The sequence below is a fragment of the Canis aureus genome, chromosome 10 (assembly GCF_053574225.1).
Source record: "Canis aureus isolate CA01 chromosome 10, VMU_Caureus_v.1.0, whole genome shotgun sequence".
NCBI lineage: Eukaryota > Metazoa > Chordata > Mammalia > Carnivora > Canidae > Canis > Canis aureus.
Window position 1 is genome coordinate 36739741 of NC_135620.1, and position 19329 is coordinate 36759069.

Below are 19329 nucleotides of genomic sequence, written 5' to 3' on the forward strand. Positions count from 1 at the left end.
GGTGAGGGGTTGGCACTGGATATTTAATATTCGTTGAATAAATAGTAGATGGATAGATGGCTGGGTGGCTGGGTAGATGACTAAAAGCCATGTAACTAAAGGCTGATTTAAACAGCAAGGATAAAAAAAAGACATGTTGAGTTTCCTTTTCTATCCCTTCTTACAATGGGTAAATATAAAATGTTAACAACTAAAGCAACAGTAGCTCAGAAGTAAAAATAGTTTCATTTTATTAATTTTGTTACAATAGTAGTAGTATTTAAGACAGTACATTTCATAGGTTCCTTTGCTGCCAAAATTAATCAGCACCAGTTCCTCCTGGTTTGAATTATACAAGCCATAGTGTTAATGAAAATATGTGCATGTTCTCTTTGTATTAAAAATAAACAAAAACAGAAATGTAAATAAATGTCACCTGGTTCATTGTTACCACACCTTGGAAGGAGATGAAATAATTATCATATGCTTTTATGTTCAGTAAAATATATGCAGTATACATATGAATGTTGTTGTTAAAGGACAAAAATCACAGGATTCTGAAAAGCTACACACTACTTAGCTGGACTGATACCCCTGAAGAGGGGGACGGTTCCTGAGTCAGTATTCAAGTCTGGGGAGAAGAGCTGGGTGGCATGGAAGTCCGTCTTTCTGATGCTCTCCTTTTTAGCTATCATCTGCCCCATCTCTTCCTGCCCAACCCTTCTCACCTCTCTCCCCTCTTCTCTCCCATGATCACCCATTCCCCTTTTACCATTATTCCATTTCCTTCCTTCCTGCTCCCACCAGAACCTGACGGGTGACAGTGACCAACCTAGGTGGAGAGAACCAGGACCATCCTTTACTTTTTTTTTTTTTTATTAAAGATTTTATTTTTAAGTAATCTCTACACTCAACATGGTTTTTGAACTCATAACCCTGAGATCAAGAATCAAATTTTCCACGAACTGAGCCAGCCAGGTCCCCCCTTGTCTTTTACTTTTATGATGTTGATCATTTACTTCTTTTCTCCCCTGAAGTCAAAGCCCAATGATGAGAAAGAAACGAAGGTCATGATAAATATTGCTCAGCACCCCAACTTGCTTGAATTTTTCTTTGTATCCTCAGTCAATTACTTGCATTTTACAACCTGATTGATGCTTTTATGATCAGGAACATTTAAAAATATTATTCCAGTATTTCTAGTTGCTACAAAAATCAAAGCATTCTCTCTTTGTGCTAGCATTTGCAATTACACTTAAACATCATTGTTGCAACAAGGTATAATAAAATCTACCATGCTGACCAGGTTCTACTTAACAGTCTTGGATCTGGATTCCCAGCCTTAAATAGTTACTAGAGCTCTGGAGTTCTAGTAGGAGTGGCCCCTGAACTCTTCATTTCTTGAACTTTTACTTTCCCTCCTAGGATATCACTCTTTACATAAACAACTCTTTGCTGCATTACCTGGCATCTCACTTCCCCACGCTGCAGACCCCAGTGGATCAGAAAGGAGTGGAGAGGGTATGGAGGGTGGGTTTTTCCATCTTTTGGTTAAATACCAGAGAGTGCTTGTGTCATAGGAAAGACCTGCATGTTGTATCAGTTCAGAGCCTACCTGGAATACCTAAAGGAGCCTCCCAAGTCCAATGTGCCTTTTAAATTTAAGTAAAAGGTAGGCCTGCCTAAACGTTATCCCAACTTTTCTTTGTAATTATTTCTAATTACAAAAATTTTGATAAGTGAGCAGAAATGAAACAAGTTTGTCATGTCTTATATCCAGAAACTGGACTGAATTTCTTCCATTTATTTTCACTTTACTGAATGTGTTATTATAATAAAACCTGCACCAAAGCTTTAGTCTACTTGGTAACCCTGTTTTGACTCTGAAACTACACTGAATTACTCATAAAGCAAGTTCCATTTGGCACAACCGTATTTTTCAGTGATTATGAAAAGAGGAAAAATTGAGCAAATGCTTCAGAAATAAATTTCTAATTTCCTGTAATTAAATCTTGATTTCCGAAGGGAGTTCCTGTAAAGCTGCAACATGCTTCACTGGTAGAAAAAAGAAATGTTTCATTCGGCCGATATTATAAATTAATAAGGGATCTTTATGTTAGAGAATCAGGTAAGCATGCCATTTCTATAAATATTAGAGATTTAAGGGCTCAAAATTGTATCAAAATCCGTTCTGAGAATATAGGTTTTCAAGGGCTCTGCTTTCAGTATGATTTTTCTTTGTTCATCAACACAGTTCATTGAGACCCTTCAGAGGAAGCAGTATTTCTCTTCCATGTGTTAACCATCACTCATATCTACTCTATAATAAACGTCCTTGCAAAATGCTAGTCGGTACCCTATACGTAAATGAAAGAGAATTCACATTACTTCAAATTTCTCATGAATCTGGAAGGCAGGGGGAAACTTAATGATTAACTCTGGGATGGTATGATGCCAACATTTTTATTGGAAAAAAGAGATCTGTCTCTTGAGGGATAGGTTGACCCCTGAAGGACAGGTAGCCTCAGAATTCTTACCTGAACTAGAGCTTTGCAAATGAGCTTCTATCTACAAGATTTTCTTATCTAAAGCTTTGCTCTTCTACCACAGAGCATTCTCCTTTCTATCCACAAGCCTCTTATCTCAGGTTTCACATTCGAAAGGGCTCCAAAAGGACAATGCAACACTTTGCAGTTCCACAGTGATTTAATGAGCCCGTAGGGTTGGCTTTACTCCGGTGGAAGTGGTAGAAGCAGCTGCAGCACAGATTTCAGAGTGGATTCGCTTGAGGTCTTGGGACAAAACAATCCAGGGACCATGGACTTGGTACTGACTCAGATATGGAGTGCGGTCAGGGTGAGAGTATCCCAGAATAAGCTAATCTTGTACCATATAAGACTGTAGGCATTTATTTCGGAAGGTGTTGAGATCTAAGCATTGTACCTCTTCCTGAAAGAAATATTCATTGATCCATCTTCCTGGAACTATTCTTCAAGGTTTCTTTTTTACTAGATAGAATCACTCCTATACTATGAAAAAAGAAATGTACCAAGTCAGCCATGACACCTTATTTTCTATTGAACAATATGTACAAATCTCGTAAATAAATAGGTGAGAGATCCCAAGTGGGCACCTGTAATACAGGCCAGTTACATCTGGAGTTTCCTGGAGCACACGTAATTGTGAGGTTTGCCCTTCCTACAGTCCTGCACTTGCCATTTCCCTTGTCTTTGAGCCAAAACACAGTCCTTGCCATGCTTTAAACGTTGAGGGGGCCCTTTCCTCCAGTTGGTGAAGGTGACAGGTTCCCCGCCGATCCACTCCCAGTGGCCAGCATGCACTTGGTCATTCAAACCTAAGGTGAATCAAAGAATGTGCCAATATTACATTTATGCTCAGATATCGTTATCACTCTATTGCTCTAAGCTCAGTAACCACAAATACAGGCCTACATTTTAAAACACAGAAAAAGGCCTGGGAATCCTAAAATGCAGTTAAGAGCATATGGCTTTGAGGGGTACCTGGATGGCTCAGTCAGTTAAGCACCTGCCTTTAGCTTGTGTCATGATCTTGGGGTCCCTCTCCTTCTGCCCCTCCCCTCCACACATTCATTCTCTCTTTCTCTCTCAAATAAATAAAGTCTTAAAAAATTAAAATCCAAAAAATTTTAAAAAGAAAGAACATATGGCTTGGAGTCAGGCAGATCCAAATCCAAATCCTAGATCTATAACTGACTAGTTGGGCAACTTTTGGCAGGTCACTTAACCACTCTAAATTTTCATTTCCTCATCTAAGAAATGGGAATAAAAATAGTTTATCAAGGGCTGTTTTAAGTATTAAATAAGATAATTTAAGTAGTATGTAAGATAAAGTTGGTGGCATACATACATGTTTAGTACACAGTAATTATTATTCACATTATTCTACAGTCAGAACTCCTACCCCAGGGAAACAGGTACACTTTTGTCTATTGTTCTTTCTTGCTATTTAACTGTCTTGGTTTTCATATTTGAAAGTAGCTTAACTAGGTATTATTTTTAGTCTGGAACGTAAGATTTTTCAGCCTGCTAAAATTCCAACAAAAAAGCAGCTTTTCTCAACTTGCCTCTCTATTCCCACTGGCAATTTTACAAATTACACTTCAGTGTTGCAAAGCTTTTGTCATTTTTCTTAAAGGAATAGTCCTCCTCCTCACTTTCCTTAATAGTAGAAATAAAGAGGCTACAATGTGAAAAAAGTCACCTATGACAGCATGATCTGGCTGGCATCTCCCAACCAAACTCAACCAGGAAGACAGTCTTAGTTGCATGGCCTATAACCTCGTCCCAAGTGATTCTCCCTTAGTATTTTGAGGACAGAATAAAATGGAGTAAGATCACCTTCTGGATGGTTTCCTTGCATTATTGATCAGGATGTGTTATGCCTAAGTACTCTGTGGGAATCGAGGCTTGAGATGAGTTGCTGTGGAAGCAGAGAAAGTGTCTCCTCCAGCTTTAACTCTCAGAGAATTTCCCAAGTTAGAGATCTACTAAGTATTACAGAGATTTTGAGAAGCCAACGTTGAGTTTACTATAGTTCCCTAAAATCCAATATCTTCAAGGACAGATGGTGAAAATATTTTGATGTGCTCCTAGAATTCTACTCCTAAAAATAGAATCTTAAGAGATTTGTATTATTATTAAAATTGAAGAGGATATTAAAACTTCAGAAAACAAGGGATAAAATTAAGATCCACCTATAATTGTCAATAGAGGTAAACATTTCTAAATCTTTGGTATATTTTTTTATATATGTATTTGTATATATCACATGCACATGTATGTATACACATATCACATGTATAACAATTTTTTATTCCACATTATTTTTTACTTCATATGGCTGTGGATTCTGCTTTTTTACTTAGCACCCTGTCACAAATATACTACATATTTTATATATGATATGCTTCCAACATATATTTCTTGAATGAAATAATAAACATAAAGCACTTCGTCACATCTTTACTATTCAGGCCTTACAAAGTATTAAATAGTAAATATTCCTTCGTATGACTACACCATATTTATTTAACTATCCCCTGTTTATAGCTCTTGCTAATTTTTTACTTTTAGAAATACTGGTCATTGAATTCTCTTACCTATAAACCAAACCACATCCCTTATTATTTCTTTGAGATAGATATCTACAAATCAAACTGTTGTGTGATTAAGATGAGTTTTAAAAGACAGACTGTCCACTGGGCAGCCCCTCCAGAAAAGAAAAAAAAATAGACCATCCAACCATCTAACTGTTGCTTGTTACTGAAAAAGCACAGTTATTTGGCCCATGGGAAGGCAATGCCCTCTTGATGTCCTCACCCTCCTGTTGTCAATACAGCACAAACACTTGCCTATCCAGAAGGGCCTTCTTCCACTGATGTCCCAAAGCCATCGCATGTGCTGCTTGGAGAGAACAGTTACAAGGCTGCCTCGGTGACTACAAGCAAACAAACAAAAAGGAAAGCATTAGTGATAAGGAATCCAACATTCCCATTGATATGAAATTCAACACAGAAATCAAATCGGTTAAAAATAGAAAAAAAAAGCATAGTGTAGCTAGAACTTTCCAGGATTTGGAATACTCTATTATTTTTCTTTAATGACTATCTGTAAGGTGGGATAGGTGACAGCAAAGAAAGTGAGATTTTTTTAATATATATATTATCTGGATTGAATCACAAAATTCAATAGGTTTTAAACATCGTTTTAGAAAAATCAGCAACTACCTACTTATAAAAATTAATGCCAAAATATTACTACTCTCATGGGGAATATACCTCTGAATGGCATAAATTTGACAAATATCCAGTTAATTTGATCAGTAAGGCAACCCAAACTATTCAGATAAAAACAATTATCTGGTCCATGGGAGGATGATGTTTTACACTTGAGATATATATATATATATATATATATATATATATATATATATATAAAGATTTTATTTATTTATTCATGAGACACATACACACACACACACACACAGAGGCAGAGACACAGGCAGAGAGAGAAGCAGGCTCCATGCAGGAAGCCCGATGCAGGACTCGATCCAGGACTCCAGGATCATGCCCTAGGTGTGAAGGCAGGTGCTCAACTGCTGAGCCACCCAGGCGTCCCTACACTTGGTATATTTAATCAACTACCCCAATAATTGTTGTCAGACTCAGTAAAATGAGCATGGTCTCACTGTTGAAACTTCATAGGTGTTGTAGAAGTTAAAGCATGTGTTCCTATAAGCATATATAAATATTTTCCCCCAAAATAGAATTGTTTTTATGTTTAAACTGCATAACATAATGATTTGACTTATATATATTGTGAAGTGATCACAATAAATTTAGTCAGCATCTCTCATTTCATTTAGATGTCAAAAAAACAAAAAAAGAAAGAAAGAAAAGAAAAACAATTGATTTCCTTGTGATGAGAACTCTTGGGATTTACTCTCAATAACTTCCAAATATACCATATAGCAGTGTTAGCTATACTCATCATGTTGTACTTTATATCCCAGTATTTAATTATCTTATAACCAAAAGTTTGCCTTTTGACCACTTTTGTCCAATGACCCCACCTCATATCTCTGGCCTATGCTAATCACATCTGATCTTTTTTCTAGGAGTTTTTATTTTTTATTTTATTTTATTTTTTTATTTAAGATTTTTATTTGTTTATTCATTCATGAGAGACACGGGGAGAGAGAGAGAGGCAGAGACACATGCAGGGAGCCCGACGTGGGACTTGATCCCAGGTCTCCAGGATCAGGCCCTGGGCTGAAGGCAGCACTAAACTGCTGAGCCACGTGGGCTGCCCGGAGTTTTTAAAAAAGATTTTACTTATTTATTCATGAGAGACACAGAGAGAGAGGTAGAGACATAGGCAGAGGGAGAAGCTGGCTCCAGGCAGGGAGCCCCATGTGGGACTTGATCCCAATCATGCCCTGAGCTGAAGGCAGACGCTCAACTGCTGAGCCACCCAGGCATCCCAAGTTTGTTTTTTTGTTTTGTTCTAAGTCTCTATATAGTATTTGGCTTTCTGTATCTGGCTTATTTTACTTAGTGTAATCCTCAATGATAATTATGTTGTTACAAACAGCAGGATCTTCTTTTTAATGACTGAATAATATCCCAGTATGTGTGTGTGTGTCGCACGTGCGCATGCATGTGTGTATCACAACTTCTTCATTCATTTGTCGATGGACACTTGGTTCATTTCCATGTCTTGGCTATTATAATTAATAAACATGCTATAAACATAAGGGTGTAGATATCTCTTCAAAATACTGTTTTGTTTTCCTTCAGATATATTGCCAGAAGTGCAACTGCTGGATCATATGGTAGTTATATTTTTAGTCTTTTGAGGATCCTCCATTCTGTTTTCCATAGTGGCTGTGCCAATTCGCATTCCGTCGCTATACACAAGGGATTCCTCTTTTCCACATCCTCACCAGCAATTGTTATCTCTCATCTTTTTGATGATAGATTTGATGCTTTATTAGGACAGTTTTATTCTATAAACAGAATAAGAATTATTCATGAATTATTTTTGCTGGTAGCTGAATTATTCTTATAAGCAATATTTGATAGTTTTAATTCCCCAATGGTGCCCATTAAAAGCTTTTTAAAAATGTCTTAAGTAAAAAGCTAATGATTATTTTTTTCCTTTCTACTTCTTCTTTTTTTAATACAGAAAGTTTCAAACAAGAAACAAAGTCACCATGATCTTGTCTGGTTAACATCCATTGATATTTTATTCATTTTGCCCATGTCTTTCCAAACTTCAGATCCATTTCTTTGCTTTTCAAGATCACATATGGTGAACACAATTTATCCATTTCTTAATGATTTTTTTCCCCATTAAAACCTGTACAGGGGCACCTGTGTGGCTCTGTGGTTGAGCGTCTGCCTTCAGCTCAGGTTGTGATCCTGGGGTCCTGGGATAGAGTCTCACATTGGGCTCCCTACAGGGAGCCTGTTTCTCCCTCTGCTTATGTCTCTGCTTCTCTCTGTGTGTCTCTCATGAATAAATAAATCTTAAAAAATAAAAAAATAGAAACCAGTACTTAATCATTCTATCATGCAGTGGTGACTTCTAGGACTTCTGAGGTATGTAAGTCTCTTTACCCCTTCTCTGAATGTCCTCAGGCTGCTGGATTTGGGTTTTGTGATTGAATCCGACCTCATTATTTACTGTCATCTCCTGTCTGACAGTCACAGCAGACACGATAGCACAATTTCTTCCCTTCCTCTCACATCCAATTTGGTAATTCCAACGTGCTGAGGGTTTAGAACGCAGAATACCAAATGTGTGTTATGTGTAGGCCGAGGGAAGGCTCGAGGGGCTGCCTCAGTCAATATGGTATATTGAACAAAGCACTAGAGATCTGAGTTCTCTTCCTCTTCTGCCCCTAATTTTCTTATGGCTGTAACTTTAGCCTCACCTTCATCATTACGAATTAACACGTTTTATTCAAGGATATTTAACATCTCCTCCTGCTTTAAGATTCTTGAAACTATCGTGAAAGCACACTTTGTAAAAGCCATTTTAGCTGGTCAAGTACTAGTTTGATTTGTCTCTCCAAGAAGCAAAAAGCCCCCAAAGAGCAAGATGGGAATATAGCTGTGTTTAGGATAGGTAAAATGTTAGACTATAGTTATTTATAAAAGAAATATTTAGGCACTGGTATGTTGATTATTTTACAAAGACATTCCTTTTCTTTTATGCCAATATACACACCAAATAGTGTGAACATTTTCTATATGGATATGTATAGAGAGAGATTAAAAAAGAAAATATAGAGGGAAACACATAAATAAAAGTCTTTTGAAAGCTCTGAAATTTGAAGGTGTTCAAAGTGTAGCATTAAAAACAAACTAATCTTTCTAGCTAAAGAAATAAACATCTACTTTGAAATGTTTTTGATTAAGTATAGATGTATTTCAGAGTAACTCTTTAAGGATAGGCCAGCAGGGGTTCCAGACACTCCTGTGGAAAACAAAATGGTTTTTTTAAGATAATGATTTATAATAATAGAATTACCAAATGTACAATGACTGCCTAAGGAAATGAGCAGATGAGATTACAATATGTAAATTCAAGAAATACCTAATCTAGGAGTCTAGCTCCTCTGGGTTGGAAAAATAATAAAACACCAATGGAGAAGAAAGGAGATTGGAGATAAAGATTGAGTTGAATTAGCAATCTGATTAGGGACAAGGAGGAAAGCAAAATTTGCTGTTCTTTTTGAAATGTGGGTGCTGTAAATGACCCTCTGTAAAGGACCTTCAGGGAAGGGAACCCCAGGAAATACAGCCCAGAATTGACTAATGATGCCTGATACCAAAACATACTAATATTAATTCTAATTATAAAATCTAAAACCATTTCCTAAAATTAATCCATGAGAAGGTAAATAGCCAGGTTGTGAAATGTCGAAACTATACATTTTATATCATAGAAGCAATGGCTAATTCCTAGGAGAATACCTATTTTTCTTCCTTTTATATATATTTTTAATTAAGTTTTTAATTTTAATTCCAGTATTGTTAATATACAGGGTTATATTGAATTCAGGTGTACAAAACAGTGAAGAATGCCTGTTTTTCAAGACAAAGAGGGTGGAAAAGAAGAGAACATAATTAACCTGAAAAGTAATGGGGCCAGAGAAGGGAGGTAGGGAGCCCCAACAGGTGAAAAAAACAGGTTTAATGGTAGAGGAGGTCCTGGGGTTCACAATAAAATTATACTGAAGAGTGGCCTTGCTGTCCAAAAATACTTCTTTTACAAAGACTGAACCAAAGGAATATGGAGATCTTTTATTTTTCTTTTTAGTTTGCTTTTAACTTATTGCTAGATATTTTTTGAAATGTCTGTAACTAGTATCAACTGTTCTTGGAGTAATCATTCTCATCCTTTTGAAATACAATGCGTATTGAGTATCACACAAATCAGATCAAGTATTCATACTCACTTTTATATAAAAAATGAAAGTTGAAAGCTTTTATGATATTTTAAAAATCTTACATCATATATATTTTCTTTACCTCTTTTACAAATCCTGGATACCATCAGAAATAGTATTTGATAGATGTTTTAAGTTCTGGACAAATCTGGTAAACGGATAATGTGTAATTTGAAGTAGTTTTATTACTGATAGACACATAATTAGTCTTTTTCTAAAATATGATGGAAAAATTCCAATTGTCCCTAAAAACTATTTTTTTGTTCTGGAAGTTCTCTCAGTTTTATATCTTAAAAGATATCACCATTCTAGAACTTAAAACAATTCCATGAGACTAGAGTTTATCAAAATATCTTCAAAATAATATGAAAAAATTGCTTCTCAACCAGCTTATAATATCATATTTGATCTATTATGTATGATCTTTAATACCCCTGAATTAGGGGATCCCTGGGTGGCGCAGCGGTTTAGCGCCTGCCTTTGGCCCAGGGCGCGATCCTGGAGACCCGGGATCGAATCCCACGTCGGGCTCCCGGTGCATGGAGCCTGCTTCTCCCTCTGCCTATGTCTCTGCCTCTCTCTCTCTCTTTCTCTCTCTCTCTCTCTCTCTGTGTGACTATCATAAATAAAAATTAAAAAAAAAATACCCCTGAATTAATAGGGAAGACAAATTTTCCATCATCATTACAATAGATTTTATAAGCTATTCTAGCTCAAAATATCCTTCCATTTATACTATTTCTAAATACGAAATAGTATATTTCTTACATATGCAATTAACAAATATGGCTTGTAAATCACATTATTTACATTTAGGTCCAGAGAGCTTCTTAATTGGATCTATCGTAAGACATCAACTTAACAAAAGGTAAATGCTGCCATTTAAATTCAGCAACTTTTGCATTCCTTTTTCTTTAAGATTTAATTAATTAATTAATTTATTTATTTATTTATAGATAGAGAGACAGCAGGGCAAGGGACAGAAGGAGAGAGAGAATCTCAAGGAGACTCCCCATTGATCGGTGGCCTCATGCAGAGTCCAATCTCTTGACCCTGAGATCACGACCCTGAGATCACGACCAGAGCCGAAACCAAGAGTCCGATGCTCAACTGACTGAGCCACCCAGGTGCCCCAATGACTTCTACATTCTTAACAGAGCTTTGTGAGAAGAAGATGTGGGAAGGAATTGTCAGGATTGTATGACATGTTACTGATGTAAAATGCAGGGTTCAAAGACACCATACAAGACAGCTGCATCTGGAGAGAGATGGTGTCAATTTCTCTGAAGCTCATTGATGAATGAAGAATGATTTAGTTGTGGGGCCAGTACTGGGGGATAATACTTTAAGACACAGGCTGGTCTAGACATTTCCAGTACATTAATTGTCCAAACAAATATTTGTTGAATGAATGAATTTATAAACAGAGAACCTGATGATACCTTGGGTTTGCTCTAAAAGGTTACTTTGATTTCAATCCAAAAGACACTTAGGTCCTATAATTTAATAAAAATCATAATATGTCTTTGATGTGAAAGATACAAAATACTAATACATAGTTTTGAAACCTACTTTAAGTTAGTTCAACATAAAGTTAACATAGGTGTGCTCGTCACAGATCTTTATGGAGCTATTTTGGAGAGTATCATAGAAAATGAAGTCCTGTCGCTTCCACTTACTTGCTTAGAGCCACAAGCAAGTGATCTTGCTTCCCCAAATCTCTTTTATCTGAAGAATGTAGATAATAATACCTGATTTCCTCACAGAAGTGATGGGAAGATCAAATAACCCAGTATACGTGGTACGTGAAAGAATTCTGTAAACCATACAGTGTAATATACACGGAAGGTGTTATTGGCAGGGAGGCACGTCGAACTAGGTCAGCCTTCTGTAAAAGGGTCAGAGTATAAACGCGCTTAAAGCCAAGTTGCATATGACATCTCAGGTCAAATGCATGAGGAAGTAGCTAGACTTTTAAATTAATTTTGGCCTCAAGTTTATTACTGGGATGAGTGAATTGTATAATATTAACAGATTTATGATGAGATTAATAGATGTATAACTAGTCTTCCTACTCTTTGTACTCACTATTAAAACCCAGCTGCAATTAGATGGATCAATAAAATAAAAAATAGGGATCCCTGGGTGGCGCAGTGGTTTGGCGCCTGCCTTTGGCCCAGGGCGCGATCCTGGAGACCTGGGATCGAATCCCACATCGGGCTCCCGGTGCATGGAGCCTGCTTCTCCCTCTGCCTGTGTCTCTGCCTCTCTCTCTCTCTCTCTGTGACTATCATAAATAAAAAAAATAAAAAATAAAAAAATAAAAAAATAAAAAAATAAAATAAAATAAAAAATATATTGGGGGACTAATGTAGGTTGGTCACCCTGAAGATATCAATACTACTATAAAAACTGCCATTATTTCAAAAGACATGAGTTTTGAGTCATTTCTCAAAAGGCTAGAAGATCATAATATCAGAGTAAAGAACAGCCCTTCTAGGAAAAGATACTTGGTGACCTTATGCCAACATTGATGAATGGATGGAAAGATACCACTTAATACACGTTGTCTTTACTTTTCTCATAACATGAAGAACCAACCAGTTAAAGCTTCATTAGAGGCCAGAAGAGTTACTTGCACTGTCATTTAGTACCACTGGAAGACAAACAATAAGGCTACCTTCAAACTTAAGGTCTGAAGTTCTGTTGCTCTGTTCATCTGTAGTTTACCAACAAATCCCAGTGGCAGTTTGATTATAGTAACCTTGGCTACAGTATACCTGCACTTCTGTACTCCCCCTCATTTTTGTCAGCATAGAAACCATACTCTCCTCTTCATAATATATTGCAGTAGTCTTCTTGCTACATCAGAGAGCTTTTCATTCTGCACCAGAGCTCTTTCCTCAAGGAGAAAAAAAATCTATACTGCTATTCCTACCTGAGCTATCAATGCATCAAGGCAAATTTTAAATAAAAGTAGGACACCCAATAATTTGGAAGAATGTCTTCATTGTTCCTTAACATACAGCATTATGGGAACATATGTATTTAAACAATAATTATTTATAAAATCTTAAAAAATAGTTTAACTTATTTTATATCACCTGCTCATCAACAAAAACCTGAAAGACACCTATTAACCTCTATAGATTCTTACTTATACTTAAGATATGAGATATATCAGTAAAAAAAGGGTGGTAGATTTGACCAGTTTTTTAAAAGACTTAAAATATATTTTTCTAAAGGTTTTATTTACTCATTTGAGAAAGCGCACTTGAGTGAGCACAAGTAGAAGAGAGGGGCAGATGAAGAGGGAGAAGCAGACTCCCCACTGAGCAGGGAGCCTGATCACAGGCTTGATCACAGGACTTTGGGGTCATGACCTGAGCCAGAGACAGATGCTTAACCGACTGAGCCACCCTGATGCCCCAAACTTTTAAAATATTTATTAGCTTTATAAAAATCTAGTTATGGGGTGCTTGGGTGGCATGGTCAGTTAAGTGCCCAACTCTTGATTTCAGCTCAGGTGGTGATCTTATGGTTGTGAGATCAAGCCCTGTGTTGGGTTCCATAGTCAGCACAGAGTCTGCTTAAGATTCTCTCTCCCTCTCCCTCTGTTCCTCCCCACCCTGCTCTTGCATGCTCTCTCTTTCTCTCTCTCAAATGAATAAATAAATAAATAAATCTTCTAAAAAATAAAAATCTAGTTATATTTTACATACAGTAAAATGCATAAATTTTTAAGTATTCAATTCAATGAATTTTGACAATTGTGTATATCCATGTAAGAACCACCCAGAGCAAGACATAGAACATCTCCATCATTCTAGAATTTACCTCGTGCTTTTTAGTCACCCTACAATCCCTCCCAGAGATAATTGTTTTTTTTTTTTAATTTCTAACACCAACTAACAAATTAGCTTTTCCTATTCATATAAATGAAATCATATAATATGTACTCTTTTATGTTGGCTTGCTTCCTCTCTACATGTTTTTTTTTATTTTTTTATATTTTTTTATTTATGATAGTCACAGAGAGAGAGAGAGGCAGAGACACAGGCCGAGGGAGAAGCAGGCTCCACGCACCGGGAGCCCGACGTGGGATTCGATCCCGGGTCTCCAGGATCGTGCCCTGGGCCAAAGGCAGGCGCCAAACCGCTACGCCACCCAGGGATCCCAATGTTTTTGAGATTTATTCACATGGTTGGAAGTTTTAGTAGTTCATTCCATTTTATCATTTATAAAATAAATTGTCAAGAAAATGTGTTTCCTTGTTGATGGAGAAAATATAAAGAACCCTCATAAATCAACAACAAAAAGACAAATGATGCAAACTATTATTATTTAAAAAGTTGCTATGAATTCTTGTAAATGTATTTTTAGTGCACATTTTTTTGGTTAAGTTTTATCTATTTAAGTAATCTCTACTCCCAACGTGGGGCTCAAACTCATAACCTCAAGATCAAGAGTAACATGCCCCTCCAACTGCACTAGCTAGGTGCTCCTCTAGCAATATATTTTTATTTCTCTTGTGTAAATACCTAGGAGGAGAGATGTTAGGTCATAGGAAAATGCACATAACTTTATAAGAAACTGCCCAATGGCACTACAAAGTGGTTGTACCATTTTCACTTCCACCAGCAACCATGAGAACTCCATTTGCTCTGCAGTATTTGGTAACGTCAGTCTTTGTGATTTTATAGTGAGTCTGAAGTGGTATTTCATTGTGGTTTTCATTCACACTTCCCTGGTGGTACATCTTTTCATGCACTTATCGACCAATTATGTATCTTTTCTGATGAAATCTTCAAGTCCTTTGCTATTTGCTTTAGATTTTTTAATTTATTTATGAAAGACACAGAGAGAGAGAGAGAGAGAGAGAGAGAGGCAGAGACATAGGCAGAGGGAGAAGCAGGCTCCATGCAGGGAGCCCGACGTGGGACTTGATCCCAGGTCTCCAGGATCACAACCTGAGCCAAAGGCAGATGCTCAAACTCTGAGCCACCCAGGCATCCCTGCTTTGCTATTTTTTAAATCAGGTTGTCTTTTTGTTATTGATTTATAGGAAGCGTTTGTATTTTCTCTATTTGAGACCTAGATCAGATGGACAACTGGAGATAAGCTTTCCCAAATGTGGTGTGCACTTTCACTTTCTTTTTAATAACGATTCTATTTATTTATTCATGAGAGACACGGGGTGAGAGGCAGAGACATAGGCAGAGGGAGAAGCAGGCTCCCTGAGGGAAGCCCTATGCGGCACTCGATCCCAGGACCCCAGGATCATGCCCTGAGCTGAAGGCAGACGCTCAACCACTGAGCCCCACAGGTGCCTTGCTCTTTCACTCTCTACAGTGTTTTTAGATGAGCATAAATTTTTGAATTTGATAAAGTGCAAGATCTGACTGCTATTCACTAGAGACTTCTTTAGTCTCAATTTCCAACCATGGGGGATCTTAGTCTAATTGCATTGTTCTGGAGAGTTATATACTATAGGTGACTATAGGTGTTAGAGTTATATGCCTATAGGTGGGCAAAAAGCAGGGGTGGTATCAGGGATAGGTATTTATGCATCTTTAAAGTCCTTCCAGGCTAGATAAATTTTGTTGTCATTATTTGATCACAAGTCATCCTTCACTAAGTGTTCCATTATCCACTGACCCTTTGTCCAAATTGTCTGGTTTCATAACCATCAATGTCTCTTACACTGTCATAGGTCTGATACCTTAGGACCTTTCATTGCTATGTATTTTCAGATTAGTGGGCAGGAATCCCTACTTAATTAAAAAAAAAAAAAAAAGAAGACAAAACCTGCAGTGCTGCTGACTTGGAAAAGCTCCTTCTGCCTTTCTTCAAAAGATCAGGAGAAGCTAAAAAAATAGAATTTCAGCAATGGCACAGTTGTCACATAAAGAGATACATCAAAATATACTATTAAGCTCAATCTTTCTGGACTACAGAACTCTCCTAGGGTTCCTGAAACCAAACCAAGTAGATATCAGACACTTAGCACTCGAATGAATGAAGTGACCCTGCAGCTGGGTGAGAAAAGAGACAGGAGGGAAGAAAACACTAATTAAGGTGAAATAGGGTTTCTTACTGTTCCTTGCAAGCTCGGGCAGCAGTGCTCCAGGTGCCCTTCTGCTCTGTGACCAAAGAGTGGCAGTAGCCTGAATGATGGTGCCACCCAGCTGGGCAGGCTTCACCTTCCACCTCCTGAAATATAATTGTGCATGTTCACATCAGAACGGTCTTTAAAATCTAGAATCTGCTCTCAGCATAAGGAGTCCTATGAGTCCCCCGGCTTGACTAGAGTGGTTCTGGCACCAGAAAGGAGGTCAGCCCTTATCCCAATGCTACACCTTGAGAAATGTGATGGCTTTTCACAGAAAACACTACTAAAGTTGACACTGTTTCATTTTGCACTTTTAACATTCTGATGACCTCCTTAAATCGCATCGATTAACGATTGTAGTTTGTGATTCGTAAAATACCACTCAGGCCTGTTTGCCTCTTCACCTTCCAAGGCAGGTAGACCTAGCATGAGTAGTCAGATCATTTCCCGTTCCTTGGCTTATCGCAGAGCATCGCACAAAGATACTTTGTGGCTCCTGTGTCCCACCTCGGTTTGGGGGCTCCAGGCTTTCCAGGTAATTCCATCACACTTGTACAGCTTCCGGAGGCTTTCGTGGAAGTGGAGAAGTCCCTTTAATTCCAGTGTGCAGTCCTTTGGAATTGAGGGCAATCGGTCCTATGGGAAGGAGAGGGATTGCAGATTTGACGTAAAGAAGCTGGGTCGCTCACTCACCTCCTTGAGGTCTTCATTTGTTGGGTAGCCTTTGTGTTCAGCAAAGGATCCCCAAGCCTGCAGGCTGTTTTGTGGCCCAGCAAATAGCCTGTTGTAAGATGAATAGGAAGTAAAGAGATTTTCCTACCTGTCTGGAGAAGTGTGAGTCACTTGTGGATTCCATCTTATCTGCTTGAGGCAGCGCTGCCACTTGGCTTGTCTTTTGTGGCAGACTGGTGATGGCTACTTTGGCCTTCCTTTTGCGAGATGGAGAACTGTCTCCCTCCAGCTTCTGGGAAACCATTCCATGATACTTGAGGAAACCAGAAAACACAAATAAAGAGAAAGCAAATAGCCAGGTAGCAAACAAAAACGTTTGCTGGAAAAATGAACAATCAAAAAATTGGGCTAAAGCAGAAAGATAAAAGGTTTTCTTCCTGAACACCCAAGCCTCAGAAGCAAATGTCAAAACAGGCCTTTAAGAGAAATACATAAATATGGAAGACATTAAAAAATAGTTTCACTGACTATTTTGCATCCACAAATACAAGAAATTTAGCAAGTTTCTCAGATTACACTTACATGATAGATGATGTCGGTTCCATTTCTATAAACAGAGGATGGAAGAACCTGAAATCAACAAAATACAACATATGAGCAAAATTGGCTTGAATAATAACTAGCAACAGGGTAAAACCCTTTCAGTAAGATCTTGTGTCTAAAAAATGTTAAAACATATGTTTTATGTCCTAAGACTTTACATGCCCAAATCATTAGAATTTTTAAAAATCACTGGACCCAATCACCACTTACCAGTATTGATTCATACATTCAAAGTTTCAGTTATAGAGAAAAGACTTATTTTCTTGATATATCTATAGTACACAGAGGTCCAAGAAAACATACACACACATACACTCATGAGTGTGTGCCAGTTAGAATCCTGTGCTAATAATAAAGGTCAAAGCCACGGTTGCCACACTCAAATAGATCACTTAATCTCATTCTGTCCCAGGGTCACTGGTTATTCCCTGCTTCGATCACAAAAGGAACCAAAGCAGAAATCATATGGATGGGTCAGTATATCTATCACCTCAATTAGTACAGATTAAGGAAGCGGGCAGCATTATGATATCTGTATACAAAAGGCACTGCCTTGGGGCACCTGGTTGGCTTAGTTGGTGGAGCATGAGATTTTTTTTTTTTAATTTTATTTATTAATGAGAGACACAGAGAGAGAGAGAGAGAGAGAGAGAGAGAGGCAGAGGGAGAAGCAGGCTCCATGCAGGGAGCCCGACATGGGACTTGACCCTGGGTCTCCAGGATCAGGCCCTGAGCTGAAGGCGGCGCTAAACCGCTGAGCCACCCAGGCCGCCTGGAACATGAGACTCTTGATCTCAGGGTTGTAAGTTCAAGCTCCATGTTGGATGTAGAGATTACTTAAAAACAAAATCTTTATTTTTTTTTTAATTTTTATTTATTTATTTATGATAGTCACAGAGAGAGAGAGAGAGAGAGAGAGGCAGAGACATAGGCAGAGGGAGAAGCAGGCTCCATACACCGGGAGCCCGATGTGGGATTCGATCCCGGGTCTCCAGGATCGCGCCCTGGGCCAAAGGCAGGCGCCAAACCGTTACGCCACCTAGGGATCCCTAAAAACAAAATCTTTAAAAAAGGGGGGGAATTGCATACTTGTGAAAGGAATCATGGCTCCCCTTCATTATGCAAATCAGCTTCTTCAGTGTTTCAGAACACTTATTAATTTTTTTTTATTGTTTTACAATGTACTCCACACACCACATCCCAGAAGTTCCCCATCCTCACTGTTTTGCCATTCCCTTGGGTCCCAAGCTTCATACGAGACGGATCTGCAGAATCAAAGCCCTGCCCGGTGTCTCCCCTAGTGACTGCTGGCCGCTTGGAAGATGGAAGGGGTCTTCTTTCCAGATGAAAGGAACCAGAAGTGGTGGATGAGGAAGACCCTGGGGACAGCGGGTGCCAAATGCCCTTCTCCCTTGCATTGTGCTTGTTTGGGTTGAAGGAATATGAAGGATGACACTGTCCTGGAGGCATGAAAGATGGCAGGTCAGTTCATTGTACACAAACAGATAAGTGATCGCATCGACACAGCCCCTGCAGCACTTGTCATTAAACTTAGATGGATGGTTTTCCCACCAGATGTTGCCTTTTTGCCATTTGCCAGAAACTCCTTTACTCTTCATCAGTTTCCACGCAGGAGAGCTGTGCCCTTCTGCACCTCTACAGGGTGATTATAAAGTCATGAAATTGATTTCACAAACCACAGATGAAAACCATTGTCATAATTTTCTAATCATACCATATACTGGGGAAACTGCCTCACCTTTCTTCATGTCACAGCATTCCTCAGATTTATTCACTGATCAAGTATCATTCTATAAACACTTCAAAGTGTTCATCCTTTCCCCAGTCTCCTACAGGTAGAAACTGGAATTGTTTGAAGAAGTGAAATCAAGTAACAGTTATAAAAATTAGCATTCAACTGTTACAGAACAAAGATCCAGGAAATCTTAACGGAGAGACTTCTA

General features: G+C 38.1%; 1 protein-coding gene across 5 annotated transcripts in view; it reads right to left on the reverse strand.

Annotated features, from left to right (window-relative positions):
• Positions 1 to 206: 206 nt before the first annotated feature.
• The window catches only part of FREM1 (FRAS1 related extracellular matrix 1), a 164868-nt gene continuing 145745 nt past the window's right edge, over positions 207 to 19329 (reverse strand). For 3 of the 5 annotated variants that reach the window (XM_077912003.1, XM_077912004.1, XM_077912005.1), the window contains exons 31-37: positions 18587 to 18825; positions 17345 to 17392; positions 16911 to 17075; positions 16598 to 16726; positions 16076 to 16191; positions 5372 to 5457; positions 207 to 3334 (exon numbers count right to left, since the gene is read on the reverse strand). In XM_077912003.1, the coding sequence (XP_077768129.1) occupies positions 3129 to 3334; positions 5372 to 5457; positions 16076 to 16191; positions 16598 to 16726; positions 16911 to 17075; positions 17345 to 17392; positions 18587 to 18825 (989 nt within the window). In that variant the 3' untranslated portion in view covers positions 207 to 3128. Of the gene's footprint in view, positions 3335 to 5371; positions 5458 to 5484; positions 7528 to 16075; positions 16192 to 16597; positions 16727 to 16910; positions 17076 to 17344; positions 17393 to 18586; positions 18826 to 19329 lie in introns of those variants that run through there. The other 2 variants (XM_077912006.1, XR_013387804.1) reach the window with 2 other exon arrangements.